Genomic DNA, 27180 nt, shown 5'->3' on the forward strand with positions numbered 1-27180 from the left:
TGATAAGAAGCTTTTCCTTATCCCCCTATCCTAATACTCCAAAAGATCTGTGATTTCCTCAATGTGGGTGTTCATTCCATTGATCTGGCTCACATCCAATTCATATGTGATCCTCTTTCATGACTACCCAAAGATTTGCCACATGGGGTTCACCCAAAGTGCTAAAAGCCTTCTCCTGGGATTGTACTGATGCCAGGAGCATGTGGGCCATCCAGCCTTTGTCCTTCACTTTCACCATGGATACAGTCCACCTTTTTTATCATTTTAACATTGCTTTTGACCATTGCTTTGACATTGCTTCCTAACACTTCTACAGAATTCCTTGATTATAACACATTGTAGCTTGCCCATGCCCATCATGCACTGCTTCATTGACCTTTAGCTTATCCTCTGATTCTTTGGGGACTGATGTTCTGTGGCTCTCAGCCATGCAACATCACTGGAAGAAGATTGGTATTAAACAGATGAGTTCTTTGTTCCAGAGAGAGGTCATTAAAGTAATTTTGCAGTTCCCCAAAGTCAATCCAATCCTTTTACCTCTCACTCCCAGTCCTGCTTTCCAGTTCCATGCTAAACAGACATAATACTTTTTATACATAGCAGCTCTTTGAAAACTTGAAGACATCCACCACGCCCCTAGCTGCATACCCACCCAAGTCTTCCCATCTCCAGGGTAAGTATTCTTGGTTCGATTAAGGGATTGGTGAAGGTGCTCTCAGCTGTTCCATAACTGGTCCTGATCAACCTCCTCTGAACACTGTGCATTTTGTCAATGTCTGTCCTAAAATGTGGTGCCAGAAATTGAATGCAATACTTCAATGTGGTCTGGCCAAGGTAGCGTAATAATAAGACTACTACCCTCCTTGCTCTGGACACTATGATTCTATCGATGCCATCTAAAGTTATATTGGCTTTTGTTGGTGTAGCCAGAATGGACTTTGTTTTCTTTGAATGACTCAGCTTGCCTCGTTGAGCTTCCCTGGACGCTGGGGCTTGCTCTTCTGGGGCAGGACCAGAGCTTCCTGTGTGATGAGTCATGGCACTGGCTGAGGGGAGGTGTGTTAATGTGGTCTATGCTGGGGGAGGGGCCAGGTCAAGAACCAATCGGCCCTGGTCGTTCAGGGGGCACTTGATGATGTCAAAAACTCTATAAGAGGGGAGAGGACAGCTTGAAGATCCTCCTTTCCTTTTCCAGTTGGAGCTAGAGATGCCTACAGCCGAAGCTGAGCTGCCGGTAGCAGAGCTGACTAGAGGCTAGTGGGTAATCTTCTTACCGTAGAGGGGAAGCATGTATATGATTTTGCCTTATACCATCTCGCTTCTCTGTGGCCTCCTGGTTACCCTTGTAAGGCGGACTTATTGGGCCTGGAAGCTTTTGATGAAAATATCAAAATGGGGATGCTGGTTTGTGGGCTTGTTATTGTGGAGTGTAAATACATGCTTTAGTTCTCCTGCCTTCTGCCTAGAGAATTCCTTATATCTTGCGGTTCCAGACCTTTTAGGCACATATGAGATTCTCTTTGAAATCATAAATTCTGCCTTCCTAATATAGTTGGGAGAGAGAGGTGGGTTCTGCCATGATGCCACATTGTTCATTTATATCCATTTTTTTGGCAGGGCAATCAGGGTTAAGTGACTTGGCCAAGGTCGCACAGCTAGTACATGTGTCAAGTGTCTGAGGCGGATCTGAACTCAGGTCCTCCCAACTCCAGGGCCGGTGCTGTACTCACTGCACCACCTAGCTGCCCCTTCATTTATATGCATTTTACTGTCCACTGACACAACTATGTCTCCAATGTTCCTTGGTCATGTCTCTCTCACACTAAGTGCAGCTGATTATTTTTAACCCAAGTATAGTTCTTTACATTTGTCTCTAATAAATTGAATCTTAACAGAGTGAGCCAATCATTATACCCTAGAGGTCTTTTCGTATCCTGATTGTTTTATCCATCAGTGAGCTCCTTCTCCATACGTTCATGACATTTGCACACCATCTATCCCTTGATCCAAGATATTAATAAAAGTGCTCCATGGAAGGAATAGTGGCAAGGTCCTTAGCCCGAATTCCTCTCTTAGAACTAAAATATATTCAGACTTTTGCACAGTTATATTGACAAAATCTTCAATCATGCATTCAATATTAATCTAGTCTTCATTTAAAATTGAGAAATTGCTTTCTGTTACCATAACATTTATCATTTTGTGTTGTCACTGTGATACATAAAACATGTTTAATTTCTATAAGTGTGAAGAGATCTGTGCAATGCCACATGATCAGCTGACTAATTCATAGTTTTCTCCTCCAGAATGTGATGAACACAACCCAATTAAACTCATGGATGAACTGCAGATTTAATATCAAGTAATTAAAACATTTATTTTGAAAACAATTCAAAACCTATAATTTTCCCATTTCAACTCCATCTCCTCCTTGAATGCCTATTTCTCTCCAAAATAGGATTGGAATAGGGGCCCCTGGATCACTTGCCAAAGTGTTTTAGCTAAAATGGAATGTGTTACCAACCCCAATCCCATGTCTTAGAATTCACTCAATGGGTCAAATGCCAACCACTGCAGTTTGGAATCATTCCACCACTGAGCCTTATGAAGAGTTAGCATTTGTATTTCACAGGCTCCCAGAATCTCAGTCCTGGGGTAGGGCAGCAGTTTTTCTGTTCAACTCACCCCAGTCCCAGGAAGCTTTCTCCAGCATTCCTAATGAGTGGCCACCTGGCTTCTACTTGAAGACTGGGAAGAATCTAGTCGCCTTCTAGTCCTGAACTATTCTATTTATTAAGGAGTTCTTTTTCTTGAAATCGAGCCTAAATTTGCCTCTTTAGGACTTCTACCCATTGCTCCTGATTTTGTCCTCTGAAACCGAACAAAACTTTTCTAGCCCTTTCCCCAGTTGATAATCCTTCAAATAAATACATTACAGACAGCTTTGTGCATCTGCTACATCCATCACCTCTGCTCCCAACTCAACATATGCAGAGTCAAAGACAGTAAGATTAAATATAATAAAAACTATTAGGATTTTACAAATATAATACTTAAATCTCAATCTCACCAGATTGTTGGTGGTTGTGATTTTTGCCAGGCACTCATGGACAAAATTCAGATTGAGAGCTTTATTGTAGAATGATAACCTTTCAGTGGTTCTAGCTTACTCTTGGTAATCAGTCCATAGCTACGGCCATTACACTTTTTAAGTATTTGTCAGAATCTCTGAAGAATCTAGATGAATGTCAGATTTATATTAATAACCTACTAGAATTATTGGAAAATCTGATTTGAAAGAAGGAATTAAAATGAAAAGAAAGTGACCACATTTTAGGTCAGCATTACAGTAGATACTGAGGGACCAATATGATGTCCAGCATAGTTGTCTGATACCAGGTTAGGCAAAAAAGGCTGTAAGCTAGACTCCTCCTTTGAAGAGGGAAAATGCACAAGGGATTGGCACAATTACAGATTATTTACCAAATTAAGACACCCTCAAAATATGACACTATTGCATATCCAATAAATTGCTAAAAAGTCTATGAAATACAAAGGATAGATAGTGAACCAAAACTTGTGGCTATGGATCCTGTACCACCACAGTCTTCAAAGAGCTAGAACTACAAGGACCCCAAAGGCAATAGAATAGATTCCAATTGGGCATAATCAAGCTATGACAATACCAAGAAAGGCACTGTGTCCAAAGTGACCTAAAAGGGTTATCTATGACTTGTCTGAGCAGGAAATGGTGTGTGTGAAAATGGGAGCTAAGAAAGGGAGGGGGTGGATGCTTCCCTGGTGTACAGGAGATGTCCAAAGCCCCCGAGGAGGCCTCCAGACCAATGAGAAGAATCTCTATGGAAGCTTAGTGAAAGGACATGGGCATGAATGCCACAGGAAGAGAATACTCGCAAGGAGGTCAATCTGCTCCAACAGAGAGTATATGCACCATAGTGATATATTGCACCTATCAAGGAATGCCAGGCCCCAGCCAGGATGAGGATGGTGGCACACAGGGGAAATCTAGAACTCCAACACATACAGTCAGATACATTTTTCTCCCTCAGGTTCACAATTCCAGCCTGTGACCTTTGATCCTGAGATCCCTGCATTCTTCAGTGTAATCACCAATACCCTCCTGTTTCCTATCTCAGCCCAGATCCCAAACTCCAGGTTGTTCATTTCACTTTAGCAATGTCCATCCAAACTTCCTGACTGCTTCTTTGCATTGTGGTTCAGAGCCACTGCTCTTGGCTCTGGTCTATCTGACCTTAGGATTTAAAAATATTTTATTTTTCCCCAATTAAATGTAAAAACAATTTTTAATATTCTTCTTTTTAAAATTTGAGTTCCAAATTCTCTCCTTCTCTCCTCTCTTCCCTGAGACTGTAAGCAATCTGACATAGGTTATACATGTGCAGTCATGTGAACCATATTTCCATATTAGTTGTTTTGTGAAGAAAACTCAAATCAAAATAAATAAATCAATAAATAAAAATAGTATGCTTTGGTCTGCATTCAGACTACATCAGTTCTTTCTCTGGAGGTGGATAGCATTTTCCGCAATGAGTCCTTGGGAATTGTCTTAGAACATTGTATTGCTGGGAAGAGCTAAGTCAGTCACAGTTGTTCATCATACAATAGTACTGTTGCGATGTTCTCCTGGTTCTGCTCACTTCATTCTGTATCAGTTTATGTAAGTCTTTACAGGTTTTTCTCAAACCATCATGCTCATCATTTCTTATAGCACAATAGTATTCCATTACAATCATATACCACAACTTGTTTAGCCATTCCCTAATTGATATGTCTACCCCTAGGATTAACTCAGTCATACCAACTCAGCATCTGAGTTCCACTAGAGTTGGGGTCATTGACTCCTAGTTCCCGAATCCCTCATGGTCTAAACACTGCTCCCCCTTTTTACAACTGTTTCTGTTTTTCTTTTCCATTATTCTGAAGATTTTTGGTCACCATTCCTAAATAATGGCAAGATGCCCCCAGATACCTACTTTGTGGAGACAAGATGTGCTAAGATAAGCTTCACCTTAATAGGGCTCAGACAAAAGTCTCAATGTAGGTACTTGCAGGAGAGGAACCCTCAGGAAGGCAGAAAGAGAAGGAACTGCTTGGAAAAGAGTTTGGACATTCCAAAGTTGGTCCTGGAGGTGCTCCCCACAAGGTCAGTGTTATGAGAAACATTTGAAGTAATGATAGGTTGTCTGAGTCAGTGGGTCCTCCAGAGGACTCAATGGAGTTGGATAATGAGAAAGCATCACCATGTTTCTTACATTCATCTGGGTGGGGAGAGAATTTTGTGAGAGAGGCTGTAGATGTGGTGACTTTTGTTGGGGAGAGGCAGAGGCCAAGGCTAGAAGGTGTACTCCAGTGTTGTCATGTGACCTCCCCAAGACACTTGGCAGTGTTCATAGGCACCAGTCTTTCTAAGACTTATGCTGCTGTTCTGCCCCATTCCCAAACCAGACCAGTGACTGGTAATGAGAGCTGTGGTCAGTCAGATCTGACCTCCTTGAAGTGTCCTAGCTCAGCCTTCTGAACCCCCCATTCCTTACGCTCAATGAAGGTTGGGCCAGCTGATGAAAACATGCCTGTAACTTCTTAGCTATTCCTGATGAATCCCTGAGGTGATCCCTGTTAGATTTACAACAGGTGGGTCCTGAGCCAAGACTTTCATTCTCAAAGCTATATATAACCTCAAATTCCAGAAATCATTTAAGAGCAGCTTGACAGGTAGAAGCAGAAGGCTCACTTTTAAATCACAAAATATTTTATCACCACAACAAAATGTCAAACCTCCCTTTGAGTTTTGCCACAGTAATGGGCTGTCTGCATTCAAGGAGTAGTCCAGTGTTTTAGGTCCAACTGTTAAACCATCTGGCTGCAACAAAAGTTGTGGGTCCCAACAATGATGGACCCTCCTTCAGCACCACCAAATCCTTAGATCTTTGCCAGCCTGAAGCAGCCCTAAGAACCAACCTCTGGCTCATGGCTACTGTGAGGCCCTACCCTCCCCCTTCCCCCTGCCCCAACACACTCACAGCTCCAGCCTTGTTCTGTAGTCCACCATGCCTCAGCTTCCCTAACCCTAGCAGCCAGGGCAACTCAAGACCCCTTAGAGGACCCCTAGATTCCCCAGCTCAGTGTAGGAGGGAAAAAAGGAGACACACACACAAACACACAGAATTTGTGATTGGAATGAGAAGATTTTTGTTGATATTTATTCTAAAGTGATCAACACTGGCCTTAGCAGGTACTGTGTGTCCTAGCCCCCAAGAGATACCAAGAACTTTCTTGACTATTACGTGAAAATCATGGCCATCTCTTTATAAAGGGCACTCCTGACCTGGGGCAGATCAATACTCATTTATTTTGCCTAATAATGAAGACAAAAGATAGATTTCAGCTGGGTTAAGGATGAAAATATGTGACAAGCTTTTTTGGAAATTATTAATAAAAGGTTAGAGTCCCTATCCTTAGGAATTTCCATGACTATCCAGGGGGTGAAACAACAGATGGATTTACCATGGGTAGTGCCAATGGGATTCGAGGTGGTTCACTTTAACAGGCTCTGTGGCTTAGGACATTTAAGTTTACATAACATCGCATTCAGCATGGGAGACAGATTATAGCAGGATTATGCCACATATCACAAAATAGTTGGGACCATCATAATGATTACTTTCTTATATTTGTCATGCTACTTGTCATGTAGGTGTTATCTATCCCTAGTGTAAAAGATGAAAAAATGAGCCTCAGAGAGGGTTAGTGACTTGATCAGGATCACACAGCTAAGGAGTATTTGGGGCAGGCTCTGAACCCAAATTTTGCTGACTCTAGATAAAGGAATGAATGAAAAAAAGTCACCAAGCTCTTCCTGTGTGCCAGGAACTTGCTAAACCCTGCAGATAGTCCTAAACACTGCAACAGTCCCTGCCCTTACATTCTAAAAGGGAAATGGCCAGACCCACTACCCCTCTGCAGTCCATCAGGGCAGAGTCTGTTGACAAGAAAGACAGCTATCCTATGGGATGAGAAGGTGTGAATGGGTGCCAACATACTACAGGGGAAGGTGTGGATGGGGAGCAATCCATTCAGGGGGAGATGTGGATGGGTACCAACATACTGTGGAGGAAGGTGTGGATGGAGGCAATCTATCAAGGGGGAAGGAGATGGCAGGCCCTTGGGAATGGAAGGCACCCCAGAGGTCATCTAGCCCAGCCCCTCTCTCAGCAGGGGTCCCCTCTATGACAAATCCAACAAGTGGGTGACTGGCCTGCTGGTTTTAAGACTGCTAGAGAGCAGGAAATTCATTCTCATTCTAGGCAGCTCATTCCCGTTTATTTTTTATAACTATACCGATGAAATTAAGGAATTTTGAAGTATGATCATAAATGTTTACATAACATAATATATAGTAATTACCCCAAATGTAAATGTTTGCAATACACATGATATATAAAGGCCTTACAAATGGGGAGAATCTTCCAGATATTCCCCGGGGTGAAATTACTATCTGGTTCTGAGCTATTTAGAGAGTATATTAACTCTCACAGTTTAATGGTTTGATGTCATCAAGGTAGGGGGTCTCCAGAGGAGCACCTCAGGGATCCAGGCTTGGCCCAGAGCTATTTAACACTTTTCTCAATGCCCTGGATGAAGAAGGCATGGATGAGGGCTTATTTAATTTGCAAATGGAGCACAGCTAGCTAAACACTGTTGGAGTCATGATCCAAAAAGGTCTTGAGATGAAACACTGAATTTACGATGATGATGAACCAGAGATAAAAGTAAAGTCTTAGGTTCGTGTTCAAAAACTAATTTCACAAGTTCATGATGGATAAGTACGGTTAGATAATCATGCCTGAAAACAGCATTAGGGAACATTAATGATGTCCATGGAGTTTGATTCAGATCAGCAGCATTGACTGTCTGCCAAAGCAGCCAACTCAACCTTAGGCTACATATCATGGCATTAGTCATGGTGTCCAGGACTAGGGAGGTGCTGTTCCCTCTGCACTCAGCTTTCATAAATCAGGCAAGTATTTAGTGATTGCATGTACCAGGCACTATGCCAAGCACTGGGATATAAATAAAGGTAAAAACAAAAGAAATAAAATTAAAAAAAACATGCCCTGATCTCAAGGAGCTCACAGCTTAATAGGGAAAACCCTGTACAAACAAGACATCCATACGAAATAGAGGCATCGTGAATGGGAGGGAATCTTAGAGGGAAGACCCTCACAGGGGGAAGACTGGGTCAAGTCTTCTGCACAAAATGAGGCTTGAGCTGAGTCTGAAGGAAGCCAGGGAGATGAGGAGGTGGAGGTGAGGAGGAAGAGCATGCAAGCTCAGTAAAAAGGTATGGACAAAATCAGGAGATGCCTTGCCTTGTGTGAGGACCAGCAGCAGGGCCAGCATCCCTGGATCTCAGGCTCTGTGGAGAAGAATAGAGCGCAAGGAGATGAGAAAGACGGGCAGGGAAGAGTGCCCAGTGGAAGATTTTCTGTTGGATCCTGGAGCTCATGGGGAGCCACTGGATATCATCAAGTTAAATGACATCCAGAATGTGTCGTTCCTTTCTCACACCACATTTTAGGAAGCTCACCAGAAGAGGCTTATCAGCATAATGAAGGGCCTTGAGTCTGTGGCCATTGAGTGAGGAGACTGGGGATGTTTCACCTGAAGGATGGATGACTCCGAGGGGAACGAGATGGCTCTTTTCAAGTGTCTGAAGGGCTGACCTGTGGAGGACGGTCCAGGCATGTTCTGACCCAGGAGAAGAACCACAAGCAATGGGGGGTGGGGGGGTGGGGAAGCTACAAAAAGGCAGTTGTAGCTTAACTATAAGGAACAATGCTTGAAGTCCGTCCCAAGGTGACACAGGCTGCCACAGGCAGTAGTGGGTTCTCCCTGGCTCGGGTCTTTAGAGGAGGTAGGATGAGCACCTGCTGGGGGTGGTAGAGAAGGAACTGCATCCTCACTAGCTGGACTTGATGGCCTCAGGGGTCCCTTCCAGCTCTAAGGCTCAGAAACTCTGCTTTATGCTTAAGGAGAGTATCCTATGGGATGGCTAGAAGGCATGGCTCAGGCAGATGGATGAGATTTAAGAAAATTCAGCAGCCTCCAGGACAGCTGAGGGAGATTTTCCCCAGCACCCTCCCTGGATACAGGACACTCTCACCCCTTGGCTTGAGATGTCAAGTCTGCTGAACATTCCTTGTTCCCAGGCCTAAGGGAGAGGCTCCCAGGTCCTATTTGCTTCAATGTTTGTGAGTAATTTCATGAATAAATGTGCACCCATTGGTTCCACTACCTGCCCAGCCTCCTGTGCCCCAAGAGTCATCACTTCTGCTTGGCAGCTGGGAGTTGAGACTGGGCTGCCAGCTTTGCCCTTCTTGGCCATGGTCAGCATCTTTACTGCCAAAGGCAGCATCCCTTCTGGAAGAAGTCACTGGATGACATGCTACCATGTGTTGGGGAGCAGAACGTATTCTTGGGGTATTTCAAGCTGTGTGTCTGAGTGGAGTCAGGGGACACCAGTTCCAGTCCTAGCTCTGTTATTAGCTAGCTGTATGATTTTGCACAAAACCTCTTTAACCTTGCCATGACTCAGTTTGCTCAACTGTCAAATATGAATCATCTAACCTTTCTGATACTCAGTTTGTTCATCTGTAAAATGTGACAACTGCTGCTTCTCCCAATTACCTCATCAGTTTGCTGGATGGATCTGAGGCAAGGAGGTGGATGAAATCAGAGTGATGTGGAGAGGTCTGGCTCAAGTTCTCAAGGACAGATAACATGCTTCCAGGTGCTCCATTCCAGTAGGGTTCAGCAGGCTGCTCCTCTACAGGACCCAGATCTAGGTCCTCAGAGGCTAGGAAACTGTGCCCAGCCTCCTGGAGCCCTACCTACTCTGTCCTTCAAATCCTCTGGATCCCCACCCTGTTCCAGGAAGCTGCATTAAGCCATGCCATGGAGCTGAGAGCTCACTTCTCCAGCTGCCAAACATCTGCATCTCCTAGATGGCTTCATCTTCTAACCTTGGTATGGCTCCTCACATTTCCCCCAACTGCCCTAATGCGCCCTCCCCACAAGATGCACATTCTCCTATAAGGCCAGGTTAAGTGGGGCTGTTCAGACTGCACTGTCTCATCATTTGTTACCAAACTAGGTGGTTTCCCACACCCCAGATACTTTCTCCCCTCCCCCTCCCCCTTCCCCTTCCCAAGTCTTGGGGAGTAGAGAGAATGGAAAAGGGAGCTCTCAGTCATGTTCTGAGCCTCTCTCTCTTTGGACACTACCAGAAACCCAGCAGCCAGATCCTTCAATGTCTTTGGGTAAAATAACCCTGAGGTAAACTCCCAAAGGCCAAGTGAAGGAAGGAGTACGGTGGCCCTGAGAAGAGCAACCTTGAAGTCAGGATTTCACTTCCCTGTGACTTACTTTTACAATATCTCATTCTGTATCTCTTGAGAGGCTCCAAGGCATTTTCCTCCCAACAACCCTCTGAAGGTATTGGTGCAATGGGAAAATCCTGGCTCTCCATTCAGAAGGTCAGGGTTCAGATACAAGCCTTGACACTCACTCCTTTGTGTGGCCAAGTCATATACCTTCTGGCAGTGGGGCCTTGGGCAGTGTACTTAGCTCCTCAGCCTAGAGTTAAACTCAAATAGAGCTAGATCCCTGCAGGCTGCATATTGACTTAAAAAACCATAAACTCGTGGGAGACAGGCTGGGAGAAAGCCGGGTGCCCGAAACCAGCAGAGATCCCCAGTCCTCCCAACACAGGATGACAGTCTGTGGAATCCAGGAGAGGCAGCACAATGCCACTGGCTGTGAAAACACCTACTCCTGATGCTTGCAGCCCGAAGCAATGAAACCCGGCTTCTGGGAGACATAATGTCCAGGTAAATGGCTATAATCCCTCCCCTCCCCACCCAGAGAATTCCTCAGGGGGGAAAAAAAAGAATGCTGGAACAGAGGAGAAAGAAGTGGGGCTTCAGTGATCAAATAGCAGAAGTTCATTAGTTCCAGAGGGGCAGAGTTGGCAGGGGTCAACACCAGGAGCCCAGAAGTAATCTTGCTCCCCCAGGGGAAGTTCCAGACATCAGCTCAAACAACAAACAGCTGAGACCATTGCTGAAGAGCAGCAGTGCTGGAGAGGACCCATAGGGAGTGAGGCGTCAGGGAGCTAGACCCCTCCCCCACACCTCGGGAAACTGAAGGCTATAATTCTACACTCACAATCCCCAGAATAAGAAAGCTGGGACAGAGAGCCCTGACCCCCAAAGGCAGAAATTTGTTGTAAAGCCAGGAAAAGGCTAACCAACATGAAGAAGAACACATACACACACACACACACACACACAAACACACACACACACACAAACAAGGACTATAGATTCTTTTTATGGAGACAGGAATGATCAAAATACCAATTTGGAAGAGGACAGCAATGACACTATAGACATGTCTGATACCTCAAAAGGTAATGTGAACTGATCTCCAGCCCAAAAAGCATTGCTGGAAGAGCTAAAGGAGGATTTTAAAAACCAAATTAGGGAGCTAAAAGAAGATGAAATCAAGTCCCTAAAGAATAAGATTGGTGAAATGGCTATGGAGATACAGAATCTAAAGAGAGAAAATGACACCCTGAGAGGCAAAATCAACCAATTGGAAAAGGAGACTCAAAAGCAAAATGAAAACACTAACTCATTAAAAATTAGGGTTCAGCAAGTGGAAGCTAATGAATCTATGAGGCACCAAGAAGTAGGAAAACAAAACGTAAAGAATGAAAAAATAGGAAAAAATGTGAAATATCTGATTGGGTAAACAACTGACCTGGAAATTCGATCCAGGAGAGACAATTTAAGAATTATTGGTCTACCGGAAATGCACGATGAAAAAAAGAGCCTTGACAGTATCTTCGAAGAAATTATCAAAGACAACTACCCAGAGGTCCTAGAACCAGAGGGCAAAATAGTCATTGAAAGAATTCACCGATCACCCCCTGAAAGAGATCCCAAACTGAAAATACCAAGAAATATCATAGCCAAATTTCAGAACTACAAAGTCAAGGAGAAAATACTTCAATCAGCCAAAAAGAAACAATTCAAATATCATGGAACTACAGTCAGGATCACACAGGATCTCTCAGCTTCCACATTAACAGACAGGAGAAATTGGAATATGATATTCCGAAGGGCAAAGGAGCTGGGACTGCAACCAAGGATCAACTACCCAGCAAAACGAAGCATAATTTTTCAGGCAAGGAGATGGACATTCAATGAAATGAGGGAATTCCAGACCTTCTTGATGAAAAGGCCAGAACTCAATGGAAAATTTGATCTCCAAATACAAAACTCAAGAGAGACATAAAAAGGTAAACAGAGGGAAAACTCCCCACAAACCTTATTAATCAATAAGGGCAAATTATTTGCATCTTTGTATAGGATTATATCATCTTATGTATGATATATATGTCAGTCTTAAGAATGGTAGAGCTATTATGATGATTGAAAGGGATACACATAGATTGTGAATGCCTGTATAAAATAAGCAATATAAGGATAAAAAAAACATAAGTAAGAGATGTAAAGGGAGGGCTATGAGAGAAGAGGTAAGGAGGTAGTAGAAAAGGGTAAATTACACCAAATGAAGAGGCACAAAAACATATTGCAGTAGAGGGAAAGAAGGGAGGGGGAAGAGCAGTATTTGAGCTTCACTGTCATCTGATCTGGTTCAAGAAGGGAATATCATACCCTGATAAGTTTAGAAATCTAACTTGTCCTACAGGAAGTAGGAGGGGAAGGGGGGGAAAGGGAGGGGGTGGTCAGAAGGGAGGGGAGACGTAGCAAGTGGGAAACGGTAAGATAAGGGAGGTGAATAAAGAAGGAGAGTAAACTGAGGAAAGCGGCGGTCAAAAGCAAAACTTTGTTGAGGAGGAGAAGGGGAAAGAGAGAAATAAAAGCATAAACAGGAAGAAATAGGATGGAGAAAAAGACGCAGATAGAAATCATAACTCTGAACATGAAGGGGATGAACACTCTCATAAAACAGAAGTGGATACCAGAATGGATTAAAAACCATAATCTTACAATATGATGTTTACAAGAAACACATTTGAAGCAGGGGGATACACACAGGGTAAAGGTAAAAGGATGGAGTAAAATATATCATGCCTCAGCTAAAGTAAAAAAAGCAGGTGTAGCAATCCTAATCTCAGAGAAAGCAAAAGTAAAGATAGATTTAATTAAAAGAGATAAGGAAGGACATTATATCCTGCTAAAAGGCACCGTAAACAATGAAGAAACATCATTGTTTAACATATATGCACCAAGTGGTAAGGCATACAAATTCTTCGAGGAGAGGTTAAGGGAGTTACAGGAAGAAATAGACAGCAAAACTATAATATTGGGAGACCTCAACCTCCCCCTTTCTGAACTTGATAAATCTAACCACAAAATAATTAAGAAAGAAGTTAAGGAGGTAAACAGAATTTTAGAAAAGTCAGGTATGATAGACGTCTGGAGAAAACTGAATGGGGATAAAAAGGAATATAATTTCTTCTCAGTGGTACACATCACATACTCAAAAATTGACCATGTGCTAGGGCATAAAAACCTCACAGTCCAGTGCAGAAAGGCAGAAGTAGTCAAAGCATGCTTTTCAGATCATGATGCAATAAGAATTATTTGTAACAAAAAACGATGGAAAAATAAGCTAAAAATTAATTGGAAACTAAATAATCTAATTCTAAAGAATGAGTGGGCCAAAGAACAAATCAGAGAAACAATTAATAACTTCATTCAAGAGAATGACAATAATGAAACAACATACCAAAACTTATGGGATGCAGCAAAAGCAGTTCTTCGGGGAAGTTTTATATCCCTAAATGCTTAAATAAAATAGGGAAAAAGGAGATCAATGATCTGGGCATACAGCTGAAAAAGCTATAAAAAGAGCAAATTGAAAACCCCCAATTAAATACCAAATTATCAATATTGAAAATCAAAGGAGAGATTAATAAAATTGAAACAATAAAAACTATTTAATTAATAAATAAAACAAAGAGCTGGTTTTATGAAAAAACCAATAAAATTGATAAACCTTTGGTCAATTTGATTAAAAAAAAAGAAAGAAGAAAATCAAATTGCCAGTATCAAAAATGAAAAGGGTGAGTTCACCTCTAATGAAGAGGAAATCAAAACAATAATTAGGAATTATTTTGCCCAATTGTATGCCCATAAATTTGACAACCTTAGAGGTATGGATGAATATCTACAAAAACATAAACTGCCCAGGCTAACAGAGAAGGGAGTAAAATTTCTAAATAACCCCATCTCGGAAAAAGAAATTGAGCATGCCATCAATGAACTCCCTAGGAAAAAATCTCCAGGGCCAGATGGTTTTACATGTGAATTCTATCAAACATTTAAAGAACAACTAATTCCTATACTTTGTAGACTATTTGGGAAAATAGGTGAAGAAGGAGTCCTACCAAATTCTTTTTATGACACAAATATGGTACTAATTTGCAAACCAGGTAGAGTCCAAACAGAGAAAGAAAATTATAGACCAACCTCCCTAATGAATATTGATGCAAAAATTTTAAATAAAATATTAGCAAAAAGATTGCAGCAACTTATCACAAGAATAATACACTATGACCAGGTAGGATTTATTCCAGGAATGAAAGGCTGGTTCAATATTAGGAAAACTATTAGCATAATTTACCATATCAACAACAAAACTAGCAGAAACCATATGATCATCTCAATAGATACAGAAAAAGCCTTTGACAAAATACAACACCCATTACTATTAAAAACACTAGAAAGCATAAGAATAAATGGAACCTTCCTTAAAATTATAAATAGCATCTACCTAAAGCCATCAACAAGCATTATTTGTAATGGGGATAAGCTAGATGCATTCCCAATAAGATCAGGGGTGAAACAAGGATGTCCATTATCACCCCTACTATTCAATTTGGTACTAGAAATGTTAGCTGTAGCAATAAGAGAAGAAAAAGAAATTGTAGGAATTAGAATAGGAAAAGAAGAAACTAAATTATCACTTTTTGCAGATGATATGATGATTTATCTAGAGAATCCTAGAGAATCAAGTGAAAAACTACTTGAAATAATAAATAACTTTAGCAAAGTTGCAGGATATAAAATAAACCCACATAAATCCTCAGCATTCCTATACATTACTAACAAAGACCAACAGCAAGAGATAGAAAGAGAAATTCCATTCAAAGTTACTATAGACACTATAAAATATTTGGGAGTCTATCTGCCAAGACAAACCCAGGGCCTATATGAACATAATTATGAAACACTTTTCACGCGAATAAAGTCAGATCTAAATAAATGGAAAAAATATCAGTTGCTCATGGTTAGGCTGAGCTAATAGAGTAAAAATGACAATTTTACCTAAATTAATCTATCTATTCAGTGCCATACCAATTGAACTAGCAAAACATTATTTTACAGAGCTGGACAAAATAATAACAAAATTCATCTGGAAGAACAAGAGCTCTAGAGTATCTAAGGTATCGATGAAAAGAAATGCTAGGGAAGGTGGCCTAGCCATACCAGATATTAAACTGTACTATAGAGCAGCAGTCATCAAAACTACCTGGTACTGGCTAAGAAACAGAGCTATGGATCAGTGGAATAGGATAGGAACACAAGATGGAGAAGTCAACAACTATAGCAATCTACTCTTTGATAAAACCAAATGAGGCCAGCTTCTGGGCTAAGAATTCACTATTTCACAAAAACTGTTGGGAAAATTGAAAAACGGTAGGACAGAAACTGGGCATAGACCAATATCTTACACCATATACCAAAATAAAGTCAAAATGGGTTCATGATTTAGGAATAAAGGCTGATACTATAAGTAATTTGGGAGAGCAAGGAATAGTTTACTTATAAGATTTATGGAAAAGAAAAGAATTCATGACCCAACAAGAGATAGAGAGCATTACAAAATGCAAAATTGATAATTTTGATTATGTGAAATTGAAATGTTTTTGTACAAAAAAAGCCAATGCAACAAAAATTAGGAGGGAAGCAGAAAATTGGGAGAAAATCTTTACAACTAGTGTCTCTGATAAAGGCCTCATTTGTAAAATATACAGGGAACTGAGCCAAATATATAGGAATACAAGTCATTCCCCAATTGAGAAATGGTCAGAGGATATGAACAGGCAGTTTTCAGAGGAAGAAATTAAAGCTATCTATAGGCACATGAAAAAATGCTCTAAATCACTACTGATTAGAGAAATGCAAATCAAAACAACTCTTAGATACCACATCTCTCCTGTCAGATTGGCTAAAATAACAAAACAGGAAAATGATACATGCTGGAGAGGATGTGGGAAAATTGGAACATTGTTACATTGCTGGTGGAGTTGTGAGCTTATCCAGCCATTTTGGAGAGCAATTTGGAACTATGCCCAAAGGGCTATAAAAATGTTCATACCCTTTGACCCAGCAATACCACTTCTAGGGTTGTATCCCAAAGAAATCACACAAGCGGGAAAAGGACCCATATGTACAAAAATATTTATAGCGGCTCTCTTTGTGGTAGCTAAGAATTGGAAATCAAAGGGATGCCCATCAATTGGGGAATGGCTGAACAAGCTGTGGTATATGAAGGTAATGGAATATTATTGTGCCATAAGAAATGGGGATGATATGGACTTCATAACAACCTGGAAAAACCTACACGACATAATGCTGAGTGAGTGGAGCAGAGTCAGGAGAACATTATACACAACCACAGATATATGGATTCCGTGAGGACCAACCCTGACAGACTTCGCTCTTCTCAGCAACACAAGGTACAAAGACAACTCCAAAGGACTCACGATGGAGAATGCTATCTACATCCAGAGAAAGAACTATGAAGTATGAATGCAGATTGAGGCACACTTCATGCTAGCCTTCCCCCCCACCCCCACTGCCTTTTTTTTCCTTTTCTCTCTTTTGTTTTTGTTTTTGGGTTAGTTTTTTTTCTTTGGTCCTGTTTCTTCTTTCGCATGATTCATTTCATTGATCACAGTACTTCTCCATAACTTGACTAGTGTGTAAATTAATTCAATGCAAAGTTATACATGGAAGCTATATGGGATTCCATGTTGTCTTGGGGAGGGAGGGGGGAGGGAGGGAAGAAAATCTGGTGCTCAAAATTATGTAGAACTGAATGCTGTAAAATTAAAAATTTATAATAAAAAAAAGAAAACCATAAGCTAACATTATCTATGTTCTATCTTAATTTATTTTGTTAAACATTTCCAAATTACATCGTAATCTGGTTCATATAGAACCTCATGCTGTGGCTGGGCCTCCAGGCCCCAGGCAACTCTCCAAAATGTCTTCATTATTAAAAGAAGGGCTGGACTCCATGACCTCCCTTCTAGGCCCTGCAACCCCATTTTATGGATGAGAAAACTGATCTCAGAGAGGTTGAAAGATTTGTTCTTGGCCACAGCGCTAGTCAGCATCAAAGGGAAGATTTGAACTTGGATCTCCCAACCTCAGCACTACCACATGGTGCTTTCTCAGTTGGTCACTCCTTGATTCCATCTCTACTCCATAATTGGCCTGGGTTGAAAGACTGTCCTTGCCTATTCTGAACATTAACTCTCTCCAGTCAACAACAGCTACTTTCATAAAGTTAGCCAAAGGACGAGAAACTATAGGAAACCTTTCCCTTAGAGTACAGGGAGGGGATTGTGTCTGAGCAGCCATGCATGCTTGCCCTATGACTTATAGATTCCTCCAATCCCTGTCCACTTGGGCATGGATGGGGCCTGTCAGACTTGGACAGAGGCAGTTACTTTAAACCAAGCTGGAGTCCCCATGATCTTTCTGCTCTTTGGTGGTCAGAAAGGCTGGCTCCTAAGTATGGCAGACCTTACACCCCATTCTGGAGGCTCTTCAGGGTTCATGGGAACAGCCACCTGATATAAACTAATGAAGGACAAGATCAAGAGAAGAAGTCTCCTTCACAGGCAACATGTGGTGCAGTGGTTAGAGCCTGGATTTGGAAGTAGAGGACCTGAGTTCAAATTCCAGCTCTGCCTCTTGCTAGCTTAGTGACCTTGGGTAATTTCCCTTCCTTCTGAATCAATGACCTATACAAAGTTTCATTTTTAACACTTGAACATGGTATGTTTGATGGCCCGTGTGTGCAGTTGGGCTCTGATAAGAAGAAAGCTTTATACTGAATGGCTTTCCCTCCATGGTTCTCAAATTTGTGTCTAGGGAACAAGTTCTGAGATTGGGTGGCCATGCAGGGGGAGATTACTAGTCTTAATTTGTGCATCACAGGACAAACAAAAGGTTTGTTCAATTATTAACTAACCAAACAAACTTAAAAGACCAACTTGTTAATATCACACTTACGGGAACCTCCTTCAATCTTTCGTAGACGCTTCTCGGTAATCCCTCCAAAGATGTGACCTACAACCCCTCTCTGCCTCCCCCAATCAACCAATCAGAAAGCATTTGTGAAGGGCCAACTATTTCTTGAACCATGTGCTAGGTTTTGTAGATGCAAAGAGAACACCTAAGTGATTCTTGTCCCCAAGAAGCTTACAATCTATCAAGGAATGGAATGGGGTGTGTGTGTGTGTGTGTGTGTGTGTGTGTGTGTGTGTGTGTATAAGAAAGTCTCCTGTAGGAAGTGTCAGTGAAGCTGACCTTTGGAGGAGACTAATGATTCCTGAGAGAAGGAGAGCATGCCAGGCATGACAGATAGCTCCTGCAAACATGGCTGGTCTTTCTGGGGTACTGTGACTCAAGCATAACCCTGGTGAGTAGCCCTCCAGAGAAGGGTGGCTCTACACTGGCCAGTCTGGTCCCTGGCCAAAAGATGCATAATCCAGGGCTGAGCTAGTTTTGAAGTCCTTCCAGGGGGGAAGAATTTTCCTAAGCTTGTACACCTCTGGAAGAGCCTTTGAGAGACTTCTAGGCCACAGTGAGGTATTGGAGGAGAGGGTCAGCATGGAGAAATTATGCTGGTAATACAAATACAACTGGACTTAATGCTAGTGTTACCTGGGGCAGAACTACTGGTGGAATGTTGTAGTGGTGGTAGTGGTGGTGGGTGTTATAGGAGGAAGGATGCTGATCAGAAAGGATTCCTCATTCATCCCAGAAGAATACACATTTCAATTTTTAGTAAATGAAATAATGTATGCAAAGCATTTTCCAAACCCTAGAGCCTTATACAAATGTCAGTTGTTGTCATCATCTCCTGCACAAGGTGGATTTTGCTCATATATGTCCTATTTGAAATCATTTAATCTTTGAATTGGAAGGAACCCCAGAGGTTTTCTGTTAACCCAATCCAACTCAAAGTCCCTCTGAAAACCCTCCTTTGGGGTGGCCACTGAGCTTCAAGATGAACACGTCCAGTCACAGGAAATGTGAGTGGCAGCTGTCTGCTAGGATGACCCTCTTTTCACGGAGTTCCAATCTGCCTCTTGGGTCCTAGCTCTGTCCTTTTTGCCCTACTGAGTCCTTCAGATATTGGGGGACAGAGAATATCTTCCTTGGAAGCTCTCTTCTACATGAAAGCATGATTGCCAGTGCCTTCAGCTTTTCTTCATGGAAATATTTTTTGTTCCTTTCATCAGACTGTCTTTCTGCTTTTTGGAATACTCCAGTGTCTAAAGGGACTGAACCTCTGATTTCATTGGTACAGGAAATCTCAGATAAGAAAACTCCATGCACAATGAAGGTCAGCATCTTTTCTGCAACTTGGAACCTCAGAGCATTGCCCAGAGCACTAAGACCTACCTTAAGTGACCCATTGTTGATGTCAGGCAAGACTTGAATACACATCTTTCTCTCTGTTTATCTTTCAAAACACAGTGGCCAAAGCGGACATGATCCAGAATTGGTCTGCTATGCTTTTTTCTGAACACTTGGTTTAGTCCCATTGGTATTTTTTTTGATAGCCACATCACCTAATCGCTCAAGAAATCTGCAGCCAATTGAAACCTCAATGACTTTTCTTATAACTTGCTATCAATTCACATTTCCCTCCTCCCCTACCTACCTTACAGGGTTTTTGTGGGAAAAGCAGAAAAATCTATATACAAATAAAAGAATTATTACTGTCCTATGGTTGTGCAGTTGAATGTTTAAGCCTGAGTAGAGGACTTTGTATTGATGCTCATTAAATCATGTCCATCATTATATCCTTAAAAGATGTTTTCAGGCCCATTGCTCATCCAGTGAATGAACTTTCTACTAACCTCATAGCATCTGCATACCTGACCATGTTACCCATGTCATTATCCAAGCTACTGGAGCAGGATTTGATCCCAGGACTAGAGACTTCTATCCAAGATGGTTATCGATTTCTTAGTCAATAGTCTTGGGGGACCACTGCTCAATTGATCATGAATCTATATCCCTGTGCTATCAGGGAAGCCACACTCCCCTGTTCCATGGCTCCCATGTTGGAAATCAATATTGTTTCAGCTTGGGAGGCCCCAGGCAGCTGCTTTGCATATGTGAAGTACTTCTGCCCTGAGTTGTGAGAACAGCATTGGCAGGATTTGCTCATCATTGAACTCTGAGTGGACCCTCAAGTTTAGAGGGTATTGCTGAGGTTCTTCTGGGCCATCAACAGGAAATGTGCTAGATATGATATAACCTCCAAATGTCAACTGCACCATTGAAGGGGATGTGGGTCTCTGCTGCAAGAAATGAAGTGCCTATGCAGGGCAATCCGGCCGTAGTATTTTAGAAGAAAAGTTCCCTTTTTAAAATATTCCTCCAACCATCCCCTGTCAATTTAAAGATCATTTCTTACATATTCAGATAGTGTCTGCAGTAAACTTTCAGTAAGAAGCTTTTTTGTGAAGATTGAAGATGCAGAGAGTGCACCACCCACTGATTCATAATGACCAGATAACAGGCCCTTATTAAGTGGCAGGTGTGGGCAGGGAATCCTTGCATCTCTGGGTACCTATGGGGTGTGCCCAGCTCCTTTGGAATCACAGGGCTCAATTTTCTCATTTCTCTGCTTCAGCACCTTGGCTAGAGCATTTGAAAATGTGACCCCATACTCCACAAGAAGTACACACACACAGACACACACATGGGTACATACACACATACATGCATGAATAATACATACACACACACTCTTGCTGGCAACATCTGCAATTTCTGCACTGACTTGAGGACGGTGCTCAGAGCTCTCAGGGAATTTCAATCCCCAAACACCATCCTTGGCAAAGTCTGTTGATGAGACCAAGAAAGGTGTGACTCTCCATGTAGGTTTGTCCTCAACTTGTCAGGGAACATCCATGGGCTTAGCATCAGCAGTTCTGTCATTGTGACCTTCCCTGGCCCACGCCACTGAAAGTCCAACACGAAGGTAAGTAATCTGTGTGTTGTGTGCATGCAAACATGTATGTGTATCTGTGTGTGGACACTGGGTATGCATGTATGTGTGTATGTGGATCTGTGTGTGTGCATATTGTGTATGCATGTGTGGGTATGTGGATCTGTGTGTACACACTGTGTATGCATGTATGTGTGTATGTGGATCTGTATGTGTACGCCATGTATGCATGTATGTGTATATGTGGATCTGTGTGTGTACGCCATGTATGTGTGTATGTGTGCAGGTGGATCTGTGTGTGTACGCCGTGTATGTGTGTATGTGGATCTGGGTGTGTGTACGCTGTGTATGCATGTGTGTGTATGTGGATCTGTGTGTGTACACTGTGTATGCATGTATGTGTGTATGTGGATCTGTGTGTGTACGCTGTGTATGCATGTATGTGTGTGCGTGTGGATCTGTGTGTGTACGCAGTATATGCATGTATGTGGATCTGTGTGTGTGCACACTGTGTATGTGTGTGTATGTGGATCTGTGTGTGCACACTGTGTATGCGTGTATGTGGATCTGTGTGCACACTGTGTATGTGTGTATGTGGATCTGTGTGTGTGCACACTGTGTATGCATGTGTGTGTATGTGGATCTGTGTGCACACTGTGTATGCGTGTATGTGTGTATGTGGATCTGTGTGTGCACACTGTGTATGCGTGTATGTGGATCTGTGTGTGCACACTGTGTATGCATGTGTGTGTATGTGGATCTGTGTGCACACTGTGTATGTGTGTATGTGTGTATGTGGATCTGTGTGTGTGCACACTATGTATGCATGTGTGTATGTGGATCTGTGTGCACACTGTGTATGCGTGTATGTGTATATGTGGATCTGTGTGTGCACACTGTGTATGCATATATGTGTGTATGTGGATCTGTATGTGCACACTGTGTATGCTTGTATGCGTGTATGTGGATCTGTGTGTGTGCACACTCTGTATGCATGTGTGTGTGTATGTGGATCTGTGTGTGGACACTGTGTATGTGTGTGTGTGTATGTGGGTCTGTGTCTGTACTCTGTGTATGCGTTTATGTGTGTATGTGGATCTGTGTGTGGACACTGTGTATGCGCGCGCACGTGCATGCGTGTGTGTGTGTGTGTGTGTGTGTGTGTGTGTGTGTGTGTATGTGGGTGTGTGAGGGAGTGGGGCTATAGAATCTTCCTCTTCTCTACAAAAGATTATAATTTAGTTGGACACATTACATAATTGGAAATTATTTTTAAATAATCAGTTATGGAGTCAAACAATAATTTAATTCCTAAATCTGCTGAATATTCAAGTGTTCAAGATGGGCCACACAAACCAGATGGCCTTCTATTCCCAGAAGTCAGGATTCCATTTCCTGCCTATGGGCCTTTGTCCCCCAGGCCTAGCAGTGTCTCCCTCCTCAATACCATCTCTAAAAATCTCTGATCTTCTGTCAAGGCCCAGATTGGAGGAGGGGAGTTCCTAGAGAAAGCCTATGGGGCGCACACCCTTATAGCCAGGCATGGGGGACTGCTGTGAGATAAAATGCCACAGAGGAGAAATTGCAAGGAGTCCAATCTGACTGAGATGTAGGACGCATGAGAGGGAATAAGGGAAGCCCAGCAGACCCGGGCTTGAGCTGCCCAACAGAGAAGCTTACATCTTATCCTAGACGCAGCAGGGACTTAGTGAACTCTCTGGAGCAGGTAATTAACACACTCTGGTGAGTTTTTGGAAGAGAGAATCAGGGCTAGGCCTGTTTGTGCTCTCAGATCTCAAAGTTCCTCTGGTCCAAATGCCCCTCCCATTTTATAAATGAAGAAACTGAGGCTAGATGTGGCTTTAGACCTAAATGTTACACTGATGCTTCGCACTGAACTTGTCACAAACCAGAATCTTTGCCCTCGAACCTGATCTTCTGCCTCAGCTCCTCCACCTCCTCCTAAAGACCCTGCCCCCTCACATTTTGGGCACATTGGACTTGTCCTTCCTATTTCCCCTCCCCCGCACCATCTGGTCAGCTGACCAAGCGTGGAGACTTTCACTGAGATGTCTCAAATATGCCTTCAACTCTCCACTCACATGATCTACTCCCAAATGTTTTTCTTGAAACAGGAGAAAGTTTGTTTGCCAACAGTCTAACACTGGAGGAAGGAGACTGTGCCATGGGGAAGCCAGATCCCAGTGCTCCTCTGCCTTCAACCCTGCCCCGGCTCTCCACTGCTCATGGAATCAAGAATAAACTGCCTTGTGTGGCATTCAGTGCCATTGGTGAGGCCTCCAATGTGCCTTGGGCTGGTTCTTAATTATATGCTCCTTCCGTGGCTGCACATCTGAAAATCACATCATAGTAAACCTTCCAACCCTAGCTTATTTTTGATCAGTTGTGTCCAACTCTTTGTGACCCATGGACTCTACTGTCCATGGGCTTTTCTTGGCAAAGATACTAAAATCATTTGCCATTTCCTTCTTCAGTGGATCAAGGCAAAAAGAGGTTAAGTGACTTGCCCAGGGTCGCACAACTAGCAAATGGCTGAGGCCGGATTTGAACTCAGATCTTCCAGATTTCAGGCCCAGTGCTCCAATGAGTCACCGAGCTGCCTCCTAAGCCCTAGCTACACACACACACACACACACACACACACATGTATATGTTATTCTGACTTTCTGAACACTTAAAATTTACACATCTAGCAAGATCCAGTTCAAAGTCTGCCCCCATCACGAAGCCTTCTCTGATTCCCTGAGTTGGAAATTATCTCTTCTGTCTGGGAATTCCCTTAGTTCTGTGTTCTCTTATCCCCTTCCCACATCCTGTTTTGAACTGTAAACTTTGGCACATAAGCTCCTCTCCCTAACTAGACCACAAACTCCTTGAAGGTAGGGAATGATTCTCCCTATGTCCTCCAGAGCTCAGCTCAGTGTCCTAACCTCAACATCACATGAGCTTTCTGCCCGTTTCCTCGAACCTGATGCTTGAGAATCAAGTTTACTGACTTCAGATTCCACTCCACTCTCCAGGCCATGGGATATTCTGTGATGGCCCCATTCCTTTCAGGATGCTCTGTTTGAATGTAGAGGAGCCCTCCCAGACCTTTTTGGTCACTCTGGGACATGTACATTTCCTGATCACTGGACTTAAAATATTCTCATTTTCCAACTGCCTTGGTTTCCTCCCCCCTTTGAATCTCACCTTCTCTAAGATGAAAAGGAAGTTTTCACCCCACTCCAGTGAACAATCCCCTGGGTTTTATTACTAAACCATAAATACATATGTTTTAACAGGAAGCCACCCTCCTTTGGTCCACTGTTGACCCTGGCATATGTATTGACCCATGGTGAGTTTGTGAACTTGTCCTTTTAACAGACTTTCTTGCTGGTGTCTCCTGCATGCATTAGAATGTAAACACCAAGAGGGCAGGAACCACGGGTGTTTAAGCTGACTTCCTACCTGCCTCCCAAGATGAGCACATGCTCAAGGGCATTTCCTAATGGTGATTCAATGAGGATGATGTGCTGCCTGTTTGTAACATCCATCAACTTTTATAAAGACAGCCTCTGGCTGTGTTTGAATAGGAGAGAAGCTCCCCAATTTGATGCTCAATTAAAGTGTGACCATTTGGCCCACACCATGTTCATTAAGCAAATGAACACAAGGGCCTGCTTCAAAACCATGAGCAAGGCTTTGGGGGCTACCTGCAAGAAGGTAGTGACAGGCAGATTTTTTTCTTCAATTCAGGCTTCCCCTGTCTTGTTAGCATCCTGAGATGGCTGGACTCTGGAGTTTTAAAATGCATTTTCCTTTAATTCCCCCCATCCCCCCCCCCCATTGCTGGAGTGCTAGAGCTTCTTTAAATATTCAGGATTTCCATGTAATTGTGAATTGATCCGTCTCAGTGGCAAGGTGCCAGGGCATCTGAAGCTAGAACAAGGACCCCCCTTCCCTGACTTGGTTTTTCAAACTAAGGGTGAATATACTCTTTCCTCTCATTCCTAGAGTCTTCTATTAATAAAGAGGTGTCGTTCAGTCTCTGACTTTGGGTTGGAAGGGGCTGTTCCTGGCTCTCGACCCCAAACAAAAAACATCTCCTGCAGATTCTAATCCTAAAACACATCAAAAGTTTCCCCTTGGCAGAAGGATTCTCATCTTTTGGAAAAACAAAACAAAACAGCTCTGGGCTGACAGCCCAAGAATCTCAGTTTGTTGGAACCTCATTATTGTTATTCGGTTTGCACAAAGCCCACCCCTCCGCACACTGGCCCATCAGGGAAGGTCCTCTCTGGGTCGTGTGTTGACGGTCAGTTTCTTCTAGAAGAAATTCAGCCTGGGCAAGGAGGATGCCCACTGATCGTCCAGTGCCAGCCTCAGAGCCAAGCCTGCTTTGGCCTGATGAACCCCCTAAAAGGCAGGGGTTCTGGACCACTCCAGCCGCCAGCTACTGTCCCTTGGTTTATTTCACATCCATTATGGACTCCTATGTGACAGGCTGCTTCTAACAAATTCGAACTGAGCAGACCACCGCTCCCCAACGGATAGACACACGGGTCGGTTGGGCACAGAGGAGACAACAGCCTTAAAGGGCTGGGGCAGGCACCAGCTGAACCCCTCTCTGCCCTGGGCACCGCTAATTTTCACGAGTCACAAGTAAAGAGACAACCCTTCAGGAAAGATGTGCTTCCTTATCTGAGTGGGATGGGACTGCCCAGATTAACCTGCAGTAGAGCCCGCTCTTCCGTACTCCCAAGAGCCAGCCCACTTCCTCTGGGGACGGGCTCCCTTTCCCCAGGTCAATGATAAACAAATACGCCTCTCTTGGGTCTCTCCGACCTCCAGCTCCATTTGCAGAATAATTCTCGAGCGCATCCGGGATAGTCCGGACCCCGGCAGAGGACAAGCATAGCCACAAGGTGCCAAAGTATGCACCCCCGCCCACCTCCCCCAAAGTAGCCCCGATGCACTTACCAGTCTTCCACAAATAGAGGAGCGAAGTCAACGATCCAGTGTGAGCCCCAGCCTCACTGACCCCAAGGATGAGGATGAGCACGAGGAAAAGAACGAAGAGTAAAAGCCCCTCGCCTCCTCTCCTGCAGAAGCAGGGGGCCACCCTCCCTCCCGGATGCCCCATGGCTCCCGCACTCCTGCGAGTCGGGCTTGGGGTCAGGATCCGAGGCCTTGGAGGAGCTGGCAGCAGCAAAAGGAGGGGCGGGGTGAGAAAAGGGGTCCCGAGCGTCAGGAATGTCTGTGCCCGACCCGGGCGAGCAAGAGCGCAGAGCCGCTTCTGCCGCCTCCAAAGCCAGGAGCCCGGCTCCACTCTCGGCTATTGTTTCCTTCCCAGGGCAAGCGGAGAAAGGGCACCGAACAAACAGCGGGAACAATAGAGTCCAGCGGCGGGAACCGGGCCGGGGCCGGAGCAGTTGCCGGGGCTGCCGCCGCCGCCGCCGCCGGTGGTGGAGCGCCTCTGGCCGCGGTCCTTCCCTCCGCCGCTGCCGCTGCGCCCCCGCTCCCAGCCAGCGCTCCCTGGCAGCCTCCGCTCAGCTGAGAGCGAGAGCCCGAGCGGGAGTGAGCCAGCTGTCCGCAGGGGGCTCCAGCTGACTGAGCAGGTTATCTGGGGCTGCGATGGATGGGAGGACGCAGCAGTCAGGCACACCAGCTGGAGAGAGAGAGAGGGAGGGAGGCGAGGAGAGAGGGAAGGAGGAGGGGGAGCAGAGGGGGAGGGAGGGGAGGACAAGAACAAAAAGGGAAGGGGGGGGAGGC

The 27180-nt window shown here is 43.6% G+C and overlaps 1 protein-coding gene across 1 annotated transcript in view; it reads right to left on the reverse strand.

Moving 5' to 3' along the window:
* Nucleotides 1-26551, reverse strand: part of THSD7A (thrombospondin type 1 domain containing 7A) — a 353889-nt gene extending 327338 nt beyond the window's left edge. The window contains exon 1 of the mRNA XM_036760403.1: nucleotides 26389-26551. Coding sequence (XP_036616298.1) covers nucleotides 26389-26551 — 163 coding nt within the window. The remainder of the gene's footprint in view (nucleotides 1-26388) is intronic.
* Between the last annotated feature and the right edge of the window lie 629 nt (nucleotides 26552-27180).

This window comes from Trichosurus vulpecula, chromosome 5, assembly GCF_011100635.1.
Source record: "Trichosurus vulpecula isolate mTriVul1 chromosome 5, mTriVul1.pri, whole genome shotgun sequence".
NCBI classification, from domain to species: domain Eukaryota; kingdom Metazoa; phylum Chordata; class Mammalia; order Diprotodontia; family Phalangeridae; genus Trichosurus; species Trichosurus vulpecula.